This window comes from Melanerpes formicivorus, unplaced genomic scaffold (assembly GCF_026170545.1).
Source record: "Melanerpes formicivorus ecotype bairdi unplaced genomic scaffold, bMelFor1.0.p_v2 SCAF_3, whole genome shotgun sequence".
NCBI classification, from domain to species: Eukaryota; Metazoa; Chordata; class Aves; order Piciformes; family Picidae; genus Melanerpes; species Melanerpes formicivorus.
This window is the reverse complement of record NW_027142355.1, coordinates 23,068,165-23,087,571: the sequence shown is the minus strand read 5'-3', so window position 1 is coordinate 23,087,571 and position 19,407 is coordinate 23,068,165. Positions and strand designations below refer to the sequence as shown.

Here is a 19,407-nt window from a genome sequence, read left to right as displayed (position 1 = left end):
AGAGATGACATGGCCCAGAGATTAAACCATCCAGGCACATCCCCACGCATAACAAGACTGAGCACAAATTTCCTTATCTAGCAGAAAGGCCCTACTGCTGAGGAAGAGGGGACCTCTTCTCAACCTTTCTCAATTGCCTGGAGATCCCACAATTAAAAGGGAGACAGATTAAAACAAAGTCTCTTAATATATGGCAACAAAGATTGTGGCCACTTCAGAAGTGGTTATCACAAGGCTGATCTGTTTATTGCTCCTGAAGTCACACACTCCAAGAACAAAGTCCTGGCTAGGATGCAAAGCTACAACGCCCCAGGTGCCAACATTTCGCAGAGCACCCTGTGAGCTGACGCATTTGGCATTAGGGCTGTTTTGCATATCAGCTCCCTTTCCAATTACTGGTACTCAGGCCCAGTACTCTTTCTTGATGAAAGAGTCAAGGCTGGCTAGCCTACAGTGAGAGGATGTATAAACAAGCCCAGCACGGCAAATAAAATCAACAAGTCATTATCTGTGAGCCTCTCAATGGCTTTAAAGAGCTCTTGCATTGACACTATAAAAATGCAACTGTTTCAGCTGTTAGCAGCCTCCCAGGATGCTTGGCTACAGGGTACAAAAAAAAAAAAAAAAAAAAGAAAAAAAAAGGTGTGGGGGGAAGAAAACACCCAAAACCTGTGACTCCAGAACCAGACTTTTCCCAGGCCTCACTGAAGAAGCAAAGAAAGGGGATCAGGAAAAAGAGGAAAGATCCACAGACTGAACTGAAAGGGGATTTAATGAAATAGCAAAGCTTCAACAAAATAAAAAGCATAGGGAAACCAGAAGAATACAATGTGATGCCCTGGGAAAGGCTTTCCACTACTTCCTGTTTACATTTTAAATAGCTGCTACATACTGTAGATGAGGTCCAGAGAAAGAAAAGCTGAAACTTCCAACCCTGCAATCATGCAGCCATGCAACCCAGTCCAGGTCAGAAAAGACCTTGAAGCTGTACAGTCATTCCAAACGCTTCCCTAGCAACATTGCTGTCCCCACCCCTACTGGTGATCAGTTGGAGGGTTACACCTGTGAAGACAACCCACAGGAGTGAAGGAGAGCTCACCTGAATCAAACTGCTCCATGTCGCCATTAGCTGGGCTTTGACCCTTCTCTGGGGAAAGGCGCTGGGTTTCTTGCATGGTGGCAATGAAAGATGCCCTTGTCTCCATGGTTCAGAGGAAGAGGCCTTGCCTTCCTAATTCATCCTTCAGCAGAGAATGTCTGGAACCAAGCTAAAAGTGAAAACAAGCAAACAATGAGTGATTTGTTCTACCTACACCAGCCCACTCCTGCAGCCTTTCCTAACAGTTTCTGAGTTATCCCACGTTGACTGTAACCCTTCAGTCCTGCTCCCTCCCTCCTTCAATTTGAAGCTAATGTTGGATGACGAACAACAAAGGGCACATCCACTTAGTGGCAATAATAGCAATAACATAAAAGATAATGAAGTCATAAACAGCATCCACAGGATTCACATCTCAAAGTTCAGTCCAGCCCCCTGCAGGACCAACACAGAGGGAAGGGCCAGCCCATAATGTGGCAAAACCCACACCAAAAAAAGTTGCCCAAGAAAAGCCAACTGTACCATCCTCAAGCAAGTCCAACCCTTGACTTCCAACTTTTTGATGGCTAACACTGAGATACATCTCATTTCATAAATATTCAAATTTCTGAAGGGGAAGATTTGTGATTTAAAAAATTAGAGGCCACAATGAAAGGAGGGTACTTGGGAGAGACTGGAGTAACTCCAGGAAACAAAAATTCAGTGTGCAAAATGAAGGTACCCTAATGAAACAGTACAGGCTGAAACTGTTTTTTGAATGAAGGCTGACCTGAAGTATTTCCATCAGTTAGTACCACGCAGAGTAGCCAATATTAAGTCAAATGAAAATTGGATTATGTTGGCAGAGGAGATTCTTCTAGAAGGAATGACCACTGTACATGCGTAACAAAAACACACAGAAGTGAAAAATTGTATGAGAAAGGCAATAGAGATTGATTAGATCTTTAATCAGACACCAGATTAAATAAAAGCTGTATTTCTAGGTGCACTAAGGCCACCAGATGAGCAATACCCAGAGACACACCCTTAGGAGCAGATTAAAAAGAAGTCCAAAGCAAACTTTTCACTAAAAGTCTCTGAGGTTGTAATGAATTATGAAGCATCAATGGAGGACTGAAGAAGAGAAACCAAGAGCTTGGGTTATGGGCACAGAGGGAAGCAGCTATTCACACAAGATATGCTAAAGCAAAGACAAGTAGTAGGGAAAGTGTGTATCCAGAATATCCAATTTGGACAAGGACTGCTCTTGATTATTAGTGGATGCCTCCAAGACCTGCATGACAGAGGGGACTACAGTGGCAACACTGAAACCAAATGCTCTGGAAAAAGGTGACTAACAGTCAGAAAAAAAAAAAATTACTGACAGAGACCAGGCAAAGCAAAAGGTAAGAAGAAAGTAAAAACATTATGAGATTTTTTTCAACTTTTGCTATTCAAGAGGCACAGTCAGGAAGAGCAGATATGGTGGTTATAAAATAAAATGAGGGAAAGTGTTCTGTCATAGATTTTTCCTTCTCAGTTTTTAAGCCTGTGAGGAAGAAATGGACATGTCTGAGTGGTTGTAAAACAACCTGAAAGAGATGAGAAGTGTAAGTAGGATATCCATTAACAGAACCCTGGTAGGACTGTCTGCTAGGCAATCACAATAGCATCATAATGACATTAGGACATTTAGGACAAAGGGTAATGGTTTTAAATTAAAAGATGGGAGACTCAGACTAGATATAGAAAGAACTCTGAGCATGGTGAAACACTGGCACAGGTTACACAGAGACATGGTAGATACCCCATCCATGGAAAGTCAGATTCATCAGGGCCTGAACAACACAATCTAGTTGAAGATATCCTTGCTCACTGCAGGAGAATTAAACTAGATGACCTTTGAAGGTCCCTTCCAACCCAAACCATTCTGTGATTCTATGACTGCAAATAAGCCATACTAAAACCATGGGTGTTTCACATGTATCACTGTTAAAAGCAAATTACAGAGGCAGGTGATATAACCCTCAGCTGTAAGTTATTTGGGCAAAGTTAAATCCCCATCAACAATTTGTGTTCCACACCACAAAGGAACCACAGAACTGTTGAGGTTGGAAAACAACTTTGAGATCATCAAGTCCAACCATTTGCCTAGAGCTCACAGTCCCACCACTACTGCTAAGCTACAACCACTAAACCATGTCCCTAAGCACCACATCCACACATATTTTAAATACCTCCAGGAATGGGGACTCCACCATTTCCCTGTTCCAGTGCTTGATAATCCTTTCTGTGAGCATTTTTTCCCTGATATTCAACCTAAACCTTCCATGGCACAACCTGACACCATTTCCTCTTGTCCCATCACTTGTTGAAGAGACTGACCCCCACCTGACTCCAGGCTCCTCTGAGGTAGTTGTAGAGGGGGAAGAAGTCTCTCCTCAGCCTCCTCTTCTGGAGACTAAACAACCTCAATTCCTTATAAGACTTGTGTTCAAGGCTCTTCACCAGCTTAATTGTCCTTAAATGGACACACTCCAGTAACTCAGTGGCCAATGGCATCCTGGCCTGCATCAAGAACAGTGTGGCCAGCAGGAGCAGGGAGGTCATTCTGCCCCTGTACACTGCACTGGTTAGGCCACACCTTGAGTACTGTGTCCAGTCCTGGGCTCCTCAGTTTAGGAAGGATGTTGACTTGCTGGAGCGTGTCCAGAGAAGGGCAACAAAGTTGGTGAGGGGTTTGGAACACAAGCCCTATGAGGAGAGACTGAGGGAGCTGGGGTTGCTTAGCCTGGAGAAGAGGAGACTCAGGGGTGACCTTATTGCTCTCTACAACTACCTGAAGGGGGGTTGTAGACAGGCAGAGGTTGGTGTCTTCTCCCAGGCAACCAGTACCAGAACAAGAGGACACAGTCTCAGGCTGCACCAGGGGAGGTTTAGGGTGGAGGTTAGGAGGAAGTTTTACACAGAGAGAGTGATTGTCCACTGGAATGGGCTGCCCGAGGAGGTGGTGGAGTCACCATCACTGGAGGTGTTCAGGAGGAGACTTGACAGGGTGCTTGGTTGCATGATTTAGTTGGTTGGGTGGTGTTGGATGATAGGTTGGACATGATGATCTTGAAGGTCTCTTCCAACCTGGTTTATTCTATTCAAAGTCTTTCTTGTAGTGAGAGGCCCAAAACTGAACACAGTTCTCAAGATTCAGGAAAATGCTAATGAAAGGGAAAAGGTATTTTTTTAAAAGGAGACCCTAAACCAATTATGAGCAATATGCTGCTTGATGGCCTCTTTGCAATGTGCTTAGAATACTCTGAGCACTCCACAAATAACAATGATCTCTTCCCCACTGTGATGGCCACTACAGCACTTCATCTTTATTCTTTGTTGACATGAGACTTGCTAATGAATTAGGTGTATTATAGACTATGAGTATTTTGAGTGCAGCTAACCTCAGAACATATCTATCACTCATCCCCAGTGTATATTAAGTTTCAATTAACTATGAAACTACAAGCAATCAGTCTCCTGAAAGTCAGAAAACACTTCTCCTTTGGTAGAGAATACTTACGTAAATATCATTAATAATAAATTGGTTAAGATCAAGATTTTACATCAAGCTTGTAAAATGTGAGAGGAGGGGAAGTATCGGCAGAAGATAAACCCTGAGTGGATTCAGCTGGTTTCATTTCTGCCTAGGACCAGACAATGACTGAAGGCAATTCTGGTTTATTACCCAAAAAAAAAAAAAAATTCAAAGCACAGAGTGAAACAGAGAGATCAATTTAAACACAATAAATTAATCATCTTCAATAGAACTCAGGAGTAAAAATATAAATATCAAGAACAAAGATAAGCTAGTTGGTAGTGTTGCTAAATCTTGTGATACTCCTATGCTGCAGATGAGACAAAGCTGTAAGCTGGTTAAAAAGCTGAATATGTCCAATTAGATGATGACATTATTCACTGTTCCTTATGCAGTCAAGACCCAAAATCTGACACCAGATCCATGGTGGCTCACTGAGGAAGACTCATTCCACTAGGTCAGTGAATTTCCCATCAGAAATGGGAAAAGATGAGAAAACCTGCAGGAACCTGCCTGAGGCACCCACATGACTGAGATCCATCCTTAATGGCCACATCAGAGGCTGGGCTTGAGCCCACTTCAATAAAAAGGGGGTGATGCAACATCTCTTGGCCAGATTCAGCATCTTTGTTGAAATCTATTTTAACGTACTTTTTGCTTAAGCTGTGGACAACTTAATGGTTTTTGAAATGTTGTGTTGTGGTGGTTTAGGCTGGGTGCTGGCCCGGATGCCACTGCACAGAACACACCTGGGAGGTCCCAAGGGATGGGCCCAGCCCAGGGGGTGGTCACAGGCAGGTATTTCATTCCCATAATGCCCTGCTCCCCTATAAAATATCCATGCGGGGTCTTCACTTCCTCTTTCGTCCCCAGCTGCTGCCTAGGTAAAATGGCAGGAGCCACCTCCCTTGGGCCTGCCCAGGCCCAAGGCTGGGTTGGGGGGGGGGGAAGGAAAGAGCCCTGGGGGGTTTGGGTGTACCCCCCAGGTGGGGATGGGATGTTCTTGGGTATGTTCTGGGATTTCTCTCTTTGTCACGGTGCTTGTGGTTCTCTGTAAAGCTTTCATTGGTGTTTGTTTTTAAATTGTTTTTCTATTTAAACTTTCCGTCACTTTTGCAATCCCTTTGTCTGAGTCGTTGTTTCTGCCCATGGTGGGGAGGGGGTTTGCCCCAACCCATTACATGTGTCAAGACCATCCATATCCCAAGAAAACTGGATCTATCAGAGGCTATAGGTGATCTTTTGGGAGAAAGAACTAGATTACTATTTAGGGTAGGAGAGCATTTAAGTATTTTCCCAATACTACATGGTGACAAGACCAAAGTCTTATACAAACATAAGCTTCAAGACAGCTCAGAGCCTTGGTGTTGATATAACTAACCAGCAAAGAAAGATGACATAGGGTATTAATTTTTCACTTCTTATTAATTGCTGCTAATTAACACTTCAAATAGAGTCCCCAGCCATAGTGTTAACAGCAGCATGCTGACTGGCCTGCAATTAGCAGCACTAAACAAGCAGCACACGCCACTGTACTGATTTCTCCATCGCACTGAAGAAACTTGTGTCCACTAGAAACCAAATTAAGGACCACAAGCCATATCACCAGCCTGGAAACCATGGGAAGGAAAACAACAGCAGAAGAGGCTCAAGGTGACACTACACTAGGCAGGAACACAAAAGAAAATATTAAATGCATGTGAAGGAGCAGGGAGTGGGGAAATTTCTGGTTTTAGATCACTTATTCATCCATTCTGCACAGTGGTTGGTCAAACTGATCTGATTCTTCCTCCAAACAGCTCCCATTCCTCTGGTATTTAATTCAGATCCAGAATCCTAATTTGCAGACAGTAAAAGCCATCCAATATTAAAACCAAAACAAAGAAACAAACTATTTTTTTTAAATATTCTTTTTTGCCTTCTTCCCATGGCTGTCACTCACTCTATTATCTCAAACACACTGCCTGGTCTTCTCTAGACACTGGAGGAGGTTGTGGATGCCTCCTCCCTAGATGTATTGAAGGTCAGGCTGGATGAGGCCTTGAGCAACCTGGTCTAGTAAAGGTGTCCCTGCCCATGGCAGGGGGTTGGAACTAGATGATCTTTGAGGTCCCTTCCAACCGAAGCCATTCTATAAATCTATGAACATCAGCTCTTTCTAAACATGCTGGCATTGGCTTCATGAAATCATAGAATTGTTTAGGTTGGAAGAGGCCTTTAAGATCATTTGGTCTAGCTTCCTCACACTATTTTACATTTCTGCACTTCTGTTGACTGCACTTTGTTGGAGCAAGCCCCTGTAAAGAGAAGTCTCACACACAAAAATCCAGCACCCTACAGCTCTCCCTTAATCATGAAAAACTCCAATAGATGCTCAGTTGATTGGGACTGGCATTAAAAAACCAGACTACTGGAACAAAGGATTAAAAAAAACATTTTACATCCTTGAAACCTCCTTCATGGATAATGCATCAGTTATGCCAATGTATTGCTGAGTCCTTTAAAATTTTCTACAGATCTTGAACAGAAAGTGGTAGATTGTAAATAAATCACTATTGGGTGTAAAAAGGAAAATAATGGTAAGTTCTAAACAATCTCATTGGATAGTTACAGGGACTGTAAATTCCAGAAACTCAGGTGGAATATGTACCTAAAAGTTACCATATTTCACATGGCTAGCAAGACCAAGGCAATAATCACCAACACCCCCAAACATTGTCTTCACCAAGTTCCATAGCTTCATTTTGGCTTCCAAACTGGGCTGGTCTGGAAAATTAACATTGGGGGAAATTTTCAATCCACCACAGTCCTGAATGGTGGGGAAGTAGAAATCCCCCTGTTTTCCTAATGATCTGGATCTGCCTCCAAAATTCAGCAACATTCATTGACATGAGATGGTCCCTCCTCTCAGTAAGAAGCCACTTGATGAGTACAGCAAGGCTTCAGTAAGGGCTGCCAGCATGACCCCATATCCTTGGTGAAGAACCCCTACAATGTATCAGGAGACTGGATCTGTGAGTAGCTCCACAGCTCATGGAATTTCCAGAACCCAATCTTAAGTATGCTGGGATATAAGAAATCTGTATTTCTTTTTTTAGCCAAGTTGGAGGAAATTCAAGCACAGGGAGGCCCCCTGGCAGAGTTACCTGGTGAGAATGTATCCGCTGATTTCATTCAGTCCCCCCAAAGCCAGGTACTACCATTTGCAATTTCATGTTGCCTTTACCCCCTTCAAGCCTTTTGCAGGACCATGAGTAAAAAAGCCACTGCAAAGTGATCAAATAAACCATTTTGAAAAAGTGAGACCAGATCTACCTGCCTAAACCACTAGGGAACTGCAGCAACTGGTGCTGAGGCTCTCAGCAAGTAGGACAGGACTGTGCTGAGACCTGACCTGCCTCAAACTAGAGCTGAGAAGGTCACAGTGCAGTTGCCTCCTCTTCCATCCAACTTCCACAACACATCATATTTTTATGTCAACACTAATGTCCCTCACATAGCCAAATGGATTTACCATAGGGGAACCTAGGAGCAAAAGCCTAGGAGGGACAGAGAGTGATATCAGACTAGGTCCTGATTCCAGTGTTGGCTTCACCTAATGGTTTTCCATCAGAGAAAATTCCCATGTAACAGTACTATAAAAAATGATGCCTACCAATCCTACAGACCTCAGGTGGGGTTTGCTTCATCTAGTCAATCACTTGCAGCTAACCAAGAGAAAGCATCTAAAAGGGACAATTGGTGAGGTATAAGTCAGACACGGAAAATTGAGAGGAGATGAACAACCTTTACACTATACCTATGCTTGCATAGCACTTGCTGAGATTTTAGATATCCCAGTTCACCAGCAAATGGAGAAGTGAGATGCTCAGATTCCATATGGTACTGGCCTTCCATGTGGATCAGGGTGAAGGGGGTCTCAGCGCTGTGGGGCTAGATCTAGGATCTATGCAAGTTGGCTGTCACAAGACTGAAACTGAACCATGCTTTCACAAGTCTGAACCTGCATCACGCTCTCCTTCCTCAGGGGGATGCACCAAGGCACCTTCTCACAAGCATGACACAATAGAAGTCAACAAATGCAGTCTCCAGCTCCCCCAAAAAATAGTTCTTGGGCAGCGTTGCATTATCATCCCATTACACCTAACATGAGGAAACACGGGACTGACACTAGGGCTGAGAAGAAAGTCTGCTCTTCTAGGCAGAGGTCCCTAAACAAAACCATATCTCAGGCAGGATTGTTAGTGGCAGACTGCCACAACATTTGCACCCCTTGAGCATCTGCACAATGCAAATGGAGGCTCATTTGGAAGGGCTATTGAATATACCAAAGAACAGCTTTCACCTCCTAGAGAAAGAGCTTGTCTCTTTTCTCAGACAAAGCACCAGTTGGAAACCTTTTAAGGATCACTTCTTATAAATTCCTGTCATTTTTTATTGATATTATTTATTTGAGAGCTTCCCTCACCAAATGTTTTCACTTACATCAAGTGACAATTTCTCTTTCATACTGAACACCCCACAGCATTTTATTAAGGGCAAATTATAGCTCAAAGCAGGGCTGTGTTGGTCCAGATGTAGTCTGGGATGGAAGAAACAAATTCCATCTAGTCTGCAGAACTAGGAATGTTCACAATACTCAAATATATAACAAAGAGCTGAATGGTGAAAGAGTATAACGTATTTCCCATGTTCTTGGTGGATGGAAGAGGAAAGCTTAGGTTTAAACCACAGGAATGGACACTTTGTTTATTAGTGATTTCTTGTCATGCCCAAATAATCTGGTGAAAAGGTTGGACAGACTCTGGGAAGGGCACAAAAATTTGCTTTATGGAGAGGTCAGCATGCTGATCTGTCCAGAAACAGATCTCAGTACTCTTAATCCTGCCCTGGACATAAAGGTCACTTCCAACCCTCCTGCTCCAGACAGTCAATAGGGCTAATCTTTCTGCTTTTGAAGTTGAGCATCTATAGCACATGTGCAGCAGCACAGAAAATAAATTACTAAGCCTGGAGAGGAAACATGCAAAAATAGGAAAACAGAGGAGCCATCAGAGCAGGAATAGCCTGGATTGTCCAGGCTGAAGTGGAAGAAGGACAGGAGCTAAACTTCTCTGAAGACACTTGGTGGAGAAGGGATCATGCGAGATGGTGACAACCCTCCATTACCCAGCAGGTGCCTGCTCTCCTCTTTTCTTGCCCTGGTGCCAATGTCTGGCACTTTTTCTGGCAACAGAGAGAAACCTGTTTCACAAAGCAATATTCTCATCCTCCCTAGTTGGCACATCCCACAGCCCAGGATGCACAGAGATAAACAGCAGAAAGATAAGATAACAGAAAGTAAAATAAACCTAATTAGAGAAACTAGATTGTTTACAGCAAAAAGCCGTGTTGTGTTAGGCAAAAAGAGACAGATGACAGGGAGACGTGCAGACTAAGGTGTGTACAGCTGCCCTATGTGTAAAGATAAGCAAAGGACCTAGAGATGAACTTAAAGCTGAAACCTGTCACAAGTTTCACTGAGGACTAGATCAAAGTTCTAAAATTAAAAGCACTTTTTCATTGGCTACAAGGAAAACTTTCTTTACTGAAAGAGTGGTCAGGCACTGGAATAGACTGCCCTGGGAGGTGGTGGAGCCACCATCCCTGGAGGTATTCAAAAAACATGCAAGACATGGCACTAACCATAGAAGCAGCTGGTTGGAAAAGATTTTAAGATCATTGAGTCCAACTACATCCTAACGTCTCCCTGTACACAACTGTTAAATCACGTCTCTAAGCACCTCATCCAAACACCTCATCCTCACTATGACCTCCCTTTCAGGTAGTTGCAGAGAGCAATGTGGTCTCCACTCAGCCTGCTCTTCTCTGGGCTGAACAACCCCAGCTCCCTCAGCCATTCCTCATAGGATTTGTGTTCAAGATCACTCACCAGCCTCTTTGCTCTTAAGTGGTTATGACAGTGTTGGGCTGACGGTTGGGCTTCCTGATCTTAAAGCTTATTTCCAACCAAAACAATTCTATGATTCTATGATGCTCTATAGCCAAGAGTTAGAGGGCATTGCTGCCACACCCCTGCTAGCACCCCTGCTGTCTGTGGATGTCTCCATCAGCAGCACCCCACAAAGCACATGGGCATGGTATGATTCTGTGCTCAGTGCCCATGTCAGCTGCAGGGGAATCTTCCCAGACTTGGATGCCAATTGCAGGATCCAGCCCCAAACCACCCCCACACTGCTGTCACAAACAGGCAAGTAAAGCAAGTAAGTGCCTCCCCCCTGCCCTGTGTTCACATTACTGACCCGCATTTCCAAGCGGATGCAAAATCCCCTCCTAGGACAGCACTGATATTTTACATCCTCTTTCCATAGATATAAAAGTCAGAGCAAGGTGCCAGGCCAGGGAGCAGGACATCACCATGTACTAAACCTTCTCATTTCCAGCTGTCCAGCTGCAACCTGCTAGGTGGATGTCACATCCATCACTCAATAGACAATTTCCATGGTGCATGTGTACTCATGCTAAGGACCCAACACACACCAACTAATTTGGGAATAGCACACATTTATGATTGAGCGTCTTCTAAAGCTCTCATCTGAATCAGGGCCATGAAGAAGGAGGAATCTGTATCTCAAATGTCATTTACAACAGGCAAAAGAACTGCGGGGAAGAAACACAACAGCAATATCAACCATCTGTGATGCCCAGTCTCCTCCTGCCTCCACGTCTGAAACGAAGGTGAAATGAGGAAAACTTTTAGGTGGGTAATTTAAACACCTATACTTGGTCATCCTCCTGAAACATCCCATCTGAGGCTTATGTCAAAATACCAGCCACATGCATGAAAAAAAAAACAAAACATAAACAAATAGTAAACCAACATAAATCAGTCAGAGCCCCTGAATGGGACCAATCAGCCAAGTGACAGAAGTCACCCATCAGGAATAAAACCAAACCATTGTTTCCATAGACTTAATTCAGGGCTCAATTCAGAAGTTTCTCATCAGCCAAAAATCCCATCACCCTGAGCAATCAGTTCTGCCTTCTGTGCTGCGCCACTGCTCTGGTGCTTTGCAACAGTTGAGAACATTTTCCCCAAAAAAAAATTACAAGATGCAAACCAGCATCCAGGAAACATCTGCCATCCAATTCCAACACTTCTCAGCAAAAATGACATTTTAGGTCTTGGCACTGTTTGGTTCATTTAAACAAGACAGCTGATCAGCATTTGGGCTTAGTCCTGCATGCACTTACAGCCCTCTCAGAGCTTTATATTCAGAAGCAGCTTCACTGATTGGCAGGATTTGCCAAAAAAAAAAAAACACCCCACCACCAAAGATCCACCCCTCACAGTCACCTCCTACCACCCCTCAGTACAACAGCAGGAAGAGGAGGACCCTTCACCAAGAGCATATCAGGGCAGTGAGCAGACCCCTGAAAAGGTCTATCCAGAATCAGATTCCACAGGACCATTTAACTGAGAGTCTTGCATATTTATGGTGCCAATTCCAGCCTGTTTCCCTAAGAAAAGGCAAACTGGATTCCCTTTCATTACACAAGTAGGCTCTAGGATATGCCAGCGTGACCATGTGAGGACACCCAGGTTTAATGCCTCACACCATCACCCACACAACAGTGCATCATGAAGTCTGATTTCACACCTGTACCTTGCTCAAACCACCTTCCAAGAATCAGTTAAACATTATTTTTTCTTGTCCTTTCCTTAAAGGGATACTTTCAATGTCCCCAGGAAAGCTATTGGTTTCCACCCAGAAGTTCTGCAAAGTAACTTGTGATTTCTTAGACTTTAAGGATCCTCAACCCATGGTTGCCTGATCTACACTGTAGGGGCAAGAAGAATGCCACCTCCTGGATTTTAGTGGTGGAAAATCATCTTCTTTGCTAAGAAAATAAGCACGAAGCCTTCCATTAACTTGTATTCAAACTGGGTCTCAAGTGTTTGCCCAAGAATACAGGACTCCCTTGCAGAAGCCACCCAGTATTGTGAAGCGTACACATTGGGAAGGACTCAATAAACAGGGTAAAAATAGCAAGGATTCTGCACATACTTTTTTAAAGCCTCACACCTACTCAGAAATGATCTCTGAGTCAGCTGTCAAAAACTGCTTGGTTTTGGTTGGGGTTTGTCTTTCTTTTTTATTAGTATTCATTTTTAGAACAAATGCTTCTGATTCATAAAAATGAAGTAACTGAGAACACAGTTTCCAAACTAGTCCTCTCAAAAATAGTTTATTTAGGTCTTGCAAAAGGCCAATCTCAAAACAAACTTTCTTCAACAGTTTTTTTTTTAAATGTCAGTGACAGCCTTTGCTCATATTTCTGCCTTCCCCTGTCTCTCAGCCCAGACAGTTCTAATCACTGTAGAAGTCATAGCTGAGATACACAAAATAAAGAGAAATCTTCTGGCAGAAAACCCATAGGATAGTTTCATAGAACCATGGAATGTTTTGGGTTAGAAGGGACCTTTATATTTCATCAAGTTCAGAACCCTCCCAGTCAGCAGGGACATCTTCAACTAGACCAGGTTGCTCAGAGTCCCATCCAACCTCACCTTGAATATTTCCACCTTCGGTGTAATGTACTTCCTCCTTAGATCTAGTCTAAAATCTCCCCCCCTTTCAGTGTAAAACCACCACCCCTTGCCCTGTTGCAACAGGCCTCACTAAAAAATATTGACTGGTTTCATCAGAGTTGACTACCATGCATCAAGAGTTGCATGATTTACAGTTTCAAGTGATGAGCTTTAAATATTGACAAAATACCATCAGCTACTTTAATCCAGGGGAAACAAACAAACAAACAGTTACAAGGGTCAGCACACTACAAAGATAGGATAAACTCAGTATCTGCACATTGGCCACAATAACCCCATGCGGTGCTACAGGATGGGGTCAGAGTGGCTGCAGAGTGGCCAGGCAGAAAGGGACCTGGGAGTGCTGGTTGACAGCTGGCTGAACATGAGCCAGCAGTGTGCCCAGGTGGACAAGAAGGCAAATGGCATCCTGACCTGCATCGGAAATATTGTGACCAGCAGAAGCAGGGAAGTCATTCTGTCCCTGTATTCAGCACTGGTTAGGCCACACCTTGAGTACTGTGTCCAGTTCCCTGCCCCTCAATTTAAGAAGGATATTGAGACACTTGAACATGTCCAGAAAAGGACAACAAAGCTGGTGAAGGGTTTGGAGCACAAGCCCTGTGAGGAGAGGCTGAGAGCTGGGGTTGCTTAGCCTGGAGAAGAGGAGGCTCAGGGGAGACCTTATTGCTCTCTACAACTACCTGAAAGGAGGTTGTAGCCAGGTGGGGGCAGCACCAGAACAAGAGGACACAGTCTCAAGCTGTGCCAGGGGAGGTTTAGGCTGGAGGTTAGGAAGAAATTCTTCACAGAAAGGGCTGCCCAAGGAGGTGGTGGAGTCACCATCACTGGAGGTGTTTAGGAAGAGACTGGTTAGGGTGCTTAGTGCCATAGTTTAGTTGATTAGATAGTGTTGGATGATAGGTTGGACTCAATGATCTCAAAGGTCTCTTCCAACCTGGTTAATTCTATTCTATTTTCAAAATAGCTTCCCTATTAACAACAGCAACAGCATTTCATTTCAGCACTGAGGACCCTGTTGCACCACCTGATATACTCTGTATGTGTGGATATTCACAGAAGTAAAATACCAGTGCCACCTCCATCATCTTCAGGTCATCTAAAACACAGGCCCTGTGCTCATCACATTCATTTTCTCTGTGCACCTTCAGAAGTGTGCCTCTGGCTCCTCTACTTCAAGTTTCAGCTACTGATACCAGGCTTTGGAGCATTCCACAACTCCTTTGTCACTTGGACACAGACAGGGACCAGACATCTCCTTCAGCCACCAACTATTCTTGAAAACCCCCTTTGCTTCTTTCCATGCCTCCTCCTTACCCCACACCACCAAGAGTTCAGCCAGCAAAAACTAGATAAAAAAAGCACAAAAGAGAGATCACCCTCTCCACCATGTCCTGTTCTTCAGCACGGAAATATCACATCCCCTCACTGATGCCCTCATATCAGTCCAGCATCTTTATGGCTATGAAAGGCCAGACAGTGACTCAAATTATATAAACATATTTTATAGGCCAACAGCACAATTAAAATAGTGTAAGCCAAGGGCAGGGGAAAAGCATCCCAAATCTAAAGCACTGACAGTTGCAGAACCACAGAATGATAGGGGTTGGAAGGGAGCTCTGGAGATCATCTTGACTAATACCCCTGACACAGCAGGTTCACCTAGAGCAGGTTCCACAGGATGATGTCCAGGCAGGCTCTGAATGACTCCAGAGATGGAGATTCCACTGCCTCTCCAGGCAGCCTCTTCCAGTGCTCCATCATCCTCATGAAGTTCCTAAAGAAGTTCTTCCTCATGTTTAGATGGAGCTCCCTAAGTTGTGGTGTTTATTCCATTTCCAGTAACACAACCACAAAGTTTTCATAAACTATTTACTAAAACATGAACTGTCTGTCCAGACAGTCAATTATCACTCATAATCACAGCTATATAACTATATACTGTCATCTTCTACAGATGTTCCTACATCTGTGTGATGAAACACCCTCCAGCTCCACAGCATCCTTACAACATCCATTGGGTATCTGTAAATGTTTTCTCAATATATAAATTATCCTGTTTATTGTGCATCTACTGGCCCACCACCCCATGCTCCCCTTAGATCATTAAAAAGGTACTTCCATGTTGTTTACAGTGCAATAGTCTCTTGATAGCTCTATGATATATCTATTTAAATGGCTTTCAGGTTTTCACTTAGCAACAGATTACACCAGAGTCATTAGGACCTAATCCTGTATAAGCACTGAAGTTATTAGACTTGTGAAAATATTCTCTTCCCTTCCATAAGTAATCTGTAGGAGATTTTTTTTAAAGGAGGTAAAAAAATTTAGCAATTTAAAAAATGAAAGAAAAGCCACTTGTGCTCCTGCTCACTCAGGCAACAGTCCCCAGCTAAGGAAGTCTAATTTGTTTGGACCTTGGAAAAGCAAATTGCACTAAATCCTGACCAGCATCCTCCTGCCACTACATAAAATAGTCCTTGGAAAAGGTCTGCTTGGTGCAACCAGGGCTAACCCTAACCTGCTGGAAGAGTGTGCATGGGCTTCATGCAGCAACAGGACCCCCTCCCTTGGGGGGAAATAGGAGTAAAGATGTGGGGAACAAAGCAGTCCCATAAACATAGCCCCTTGGGCTGTTGTGAGTATCCTCTGGCTGGCAAAGAACAGTTTGCAAGGTATGAGTCATTTCAGGCTGTTTTTTCCATTTTTTTAACAGATCCTTCCAAGGCAAAGAAAGTGAGGGAACTGGGGCAAGATCCCGGGTACAGAGGTATCTGCAGAGACCTTAGCACCCTCTACATCCCCACGTCCACAGCACACATCCAGGGGAAGCTGCTTTTCTGATCAGATGCCAGGTTTCTCTGCTACATTTTCTTCCCCAAGAGCAACACACAAGCAAACTGATTTTAAAAGCTCTTCTGCCCAAGAAGGGTAGAAACTTGTAGATGGAAAGATGCACAGGAAGGGAGGAGGGAAGTGGTTCCACTCTGCAATGGCTTTATCCCCTCCCACCCCACAGGCTGATACTACTCCACTACAGCTTGCCACCCAAGTCCCACCACTGTTTGACAGCTGCCTTCCAAGCTGCTCTGCTTCTAATTAATGCTGTTCTATGCCATTTTCATATAACATTGCAGTCCTCCACTCTTCACATCCCCCAATCTCTTCCTCTTCCTCTCTCCTTACCACCATAAACTGTGAGTTTGCTGGCTCACTGAGCAGCAAAACTGGGTCCTTGCAGGGGCTGAAAGCTGGATGGGAAGGGAGAGAATGAGGTGGGAGGATAGAAAAAAGGCTGCTTTGGAAGTGGAAAACTCAAGGTGCGCAAACAGCATCTTCAGATGCTCCAGCTAAATAAAAGCACGGTGAGCTTCTGAAGAGCATCTCCAAGAAGTGCAGGGAAACGGGCAAGGCAGATTTGCTCTCTTCCCTACTTTCCCCTCCCCACGATCTTCCAAGGTTCCCCCATCCCCACCTGGGCACTGACAGCCTGTGATACTGGTGCATCCCATCACCTCCCACGGCTACAAACACAGATGTTCCTAAGTTAACATCTTGCAACCACGGTGAAGCAATCCCAGAACAGCAGCTCTCTGCCTGGGAAGAAGGAAGCTTCTCCTGAAACTCTCTCTCTGAGGCAGCCTCACTCCTTCGCTCCACTGGAAAATACATTTTTTCAAAAAAAGGCAGCTGGGAAGGGCACAAACTCCTCACAAACTCTTATTTCCTTGCTTGACAAAAGCTGCAATTCGCCTCCCTCATTGTGGGTTTTTTAGGGTCTCTGCTAAAGAGACACTCGCTGCAGCATGCACTGCTAAAGCCACTTGTTTGGCAGCCGTGCGTAGCAATTTCGGAACCTTTCTGCTAAACAACAGGGGGTGGAAAAGAGAAGGGGAAAAAAAACCCACACTACCAACCCACATCCCCAGCTGACTGCGTCGAGGCGAGCTGGGAAAGCTTGACAGCTCCAACAGGACAGCTCATCCCACGACATGTCTGCTCTTAATGCAAAATAAATCATTGCTGTGCCTCCTGGCATTTTATTATTTGACTTTTTTTCCCCTCATGGCACGTCTGCAATTTCGGCATTCAAAAGCAAATCGGCCGAGCTCCGAAGTCCACATGCCCCTTCTCACGGTTTCTCCACAGCACGCACACTTTTCCCACCACTGAGTCCTGAGGGGCTGGACGTGCTGAGGGGGGACCTCGAGGACGGCTCCCATCCACTTCCCCTCACCTTCAATTCACCAACCACCTCTCCGAACCACAAAAGAGTTGAACCAAGCGGATGACACCTCGACTTTCCTCTTTCTTTCCTCTCAAAATGTTTCTTTTCCAGTTTTTAAAGACACCTTGAACCCGCCATGTTGAACTGACAAGCTTTATAAATATTCATTTACCGCAGTTCGGGAGCGCTACGGGAAAATACGTCTCTAGATCAGGGCCGCACATTTTGGCACAGCTGATTGCTTTCTTTTCTTCTCTTTTCTTCTCTTCCGCCTTTTGTAGCAGCTTTTCTTTTTTTCCCCCTTCTCCCCTGCAGATTCAGAAGAAACCCACCCGCACACCCAAAATAACTCCGAGAGCCTAGTAAATTTGAAAGGAGCTCGTACAAGCGTGTGACAGGAAAGCACGGAAACAACAGATATTACTCTGAAATTATTATTAGATTTTTTTTTTTTAAAAATGGAAAAGGGGGATAAGACAGAGAAAGGAGTAGGAGTATCTAAAAAGCGATACGCGAAGGGAAAAAGAAAATCCCTGCACGGCTGACATTAACTGCACGGGCACCCCAAGCTCTGCCCATGTCACCCCTCGGGTGTGTACTATTCCCGGAGAACGACACCCCCGACACCGAGCGCAGGTCCCGGATCCCGCCGAGGGACCAACGTTACAAGATCCACTCGCTCACCAACACTTCGCAACAACTCCACCGCCGTTTATCCCTTCGGAGGGGGGGGTTGGGGAGGGGATGGAGGGGGAGGGGGGAATCCATACCCAGCCTCCGCCGCTTATTAAAAAAATAAAAAATAAAATAAAATAAATTAAATTTTCTAAAGGACTTTGATTACATCGTAAGAGGGGGGAAGTGGTTCTCCCCACCCAAAACACTGCAAAACACAATAAATAAAATTAAAAAGGAAGTGGCAGCCGGAGGGCTGCCAGGAGCGGGACCTTACCTGAGTAAGTTTGAGGGGGGGTTATTTTGGGGGTGTTTTCCCTTTTTTTTTTTTTTTTCCCCCCGTATCTGAACAGCCAGTCCCCCGCGGTGTGCTGCGCGCTGCTGCGCGGAGCGGAACGGAGCCGAGCCGTCCCCTCCGCCCGCACCCGCGGCACACTCATTCCAATATGGCATCCGCGCAGTGCGCATGCCTGCCGCTCTTTTTAGGGCTTTTTTTTTTTCCCCTCCCTCTCTATAGCAGTCAACTCCTTCAGTGACCTTTTTCAGTGGTCGCGCCCCCCCCCCCATCCCCCTGCCAAAAAAAAAGTCATTGCAAAAATCACGCACCCATCCCAACCACCATCTCCTCCGTTCCGCCTCTCTGCGCGCCCTGAGGTGCCTCCGTACTCTGAGCCGTGCCTCCGCCGGAGAAACGGACTGAAATAAGCGAAAGGAGGATTGAAATTCACTCACAATTCACTCTGGAAATTGATGCCGTGGATCCGCCGTGCTCCGCGGTGAGGGGCAGCGCGCAGCGGTAACGCGCCTTTCACCCTTCGAGCTTTAAATGCGAGAAAATACCATCAAGCGTTTTATACTGGCAGCAAAGTGGGAGCTCTGCCTCCCATCTTCCCCTCCCCACCGCTCTCCGCAACCTCTCATTTCGTTTTTTCTCCTTATTTCACCTCGGGATGAAACTTCCAGGGAGGGAGATGGGGAAAGAAGGAAAAGCCAAAATGCACCCTGTCGCCTCCAGCCCTCCCGTCCCTCCGCTTCTCCACAGGCTCCTGCTTCTCCGGGTTGTTCCCCGTTTCAGGAAAATAAAATTAAAAAAAAAAAAAAAAAAAAAAAAAAAAAAAATAAAAAAAAAATTAAAAAAAAAAAAACAGCAAAAAAGGAAAAGAAAAAGAAAACCAGCACAAAACACACACAAAAAATACGCCAGGCGAAAGCACGAGGCAAGACGCAAG

General features: G+C 44.7%; 1 protein-coding gene across 3 annotated transcripts in view; it reads right to left on the bottom strand.

The window, feature by feature from the left end:
• Positions 1–18,696, bottom strand: part of SFMBT2 (Scm like with four mbt domains 2) — a 128,033-nt gene extending 109,337 nt beyond the window's left edge. For all 3 annotated transcript variants that reach the window (XM_068168823.1, XM_068168838.1, XM_068168831.1), the window contains exons 1-2: positions 18,456–18,696; positions 1,100–1,268 (exon numbers count right to left, since the gene is read on the bottom strand). In XM_068168823.1, the coding sequence (XP_068024924.1) occupies positions 1,100–1,205 (106 nt within the window). In that variant the 5' untranslated portion in view covers positions 1,206–1,268; positions 18,456–18,696. The remainder of the gene's footprint in view (positions 1–1,099; positions 1,269–18,455) is intronic.
• Positions 18,697–19,407: the final 711 nt, after the last annotated feature.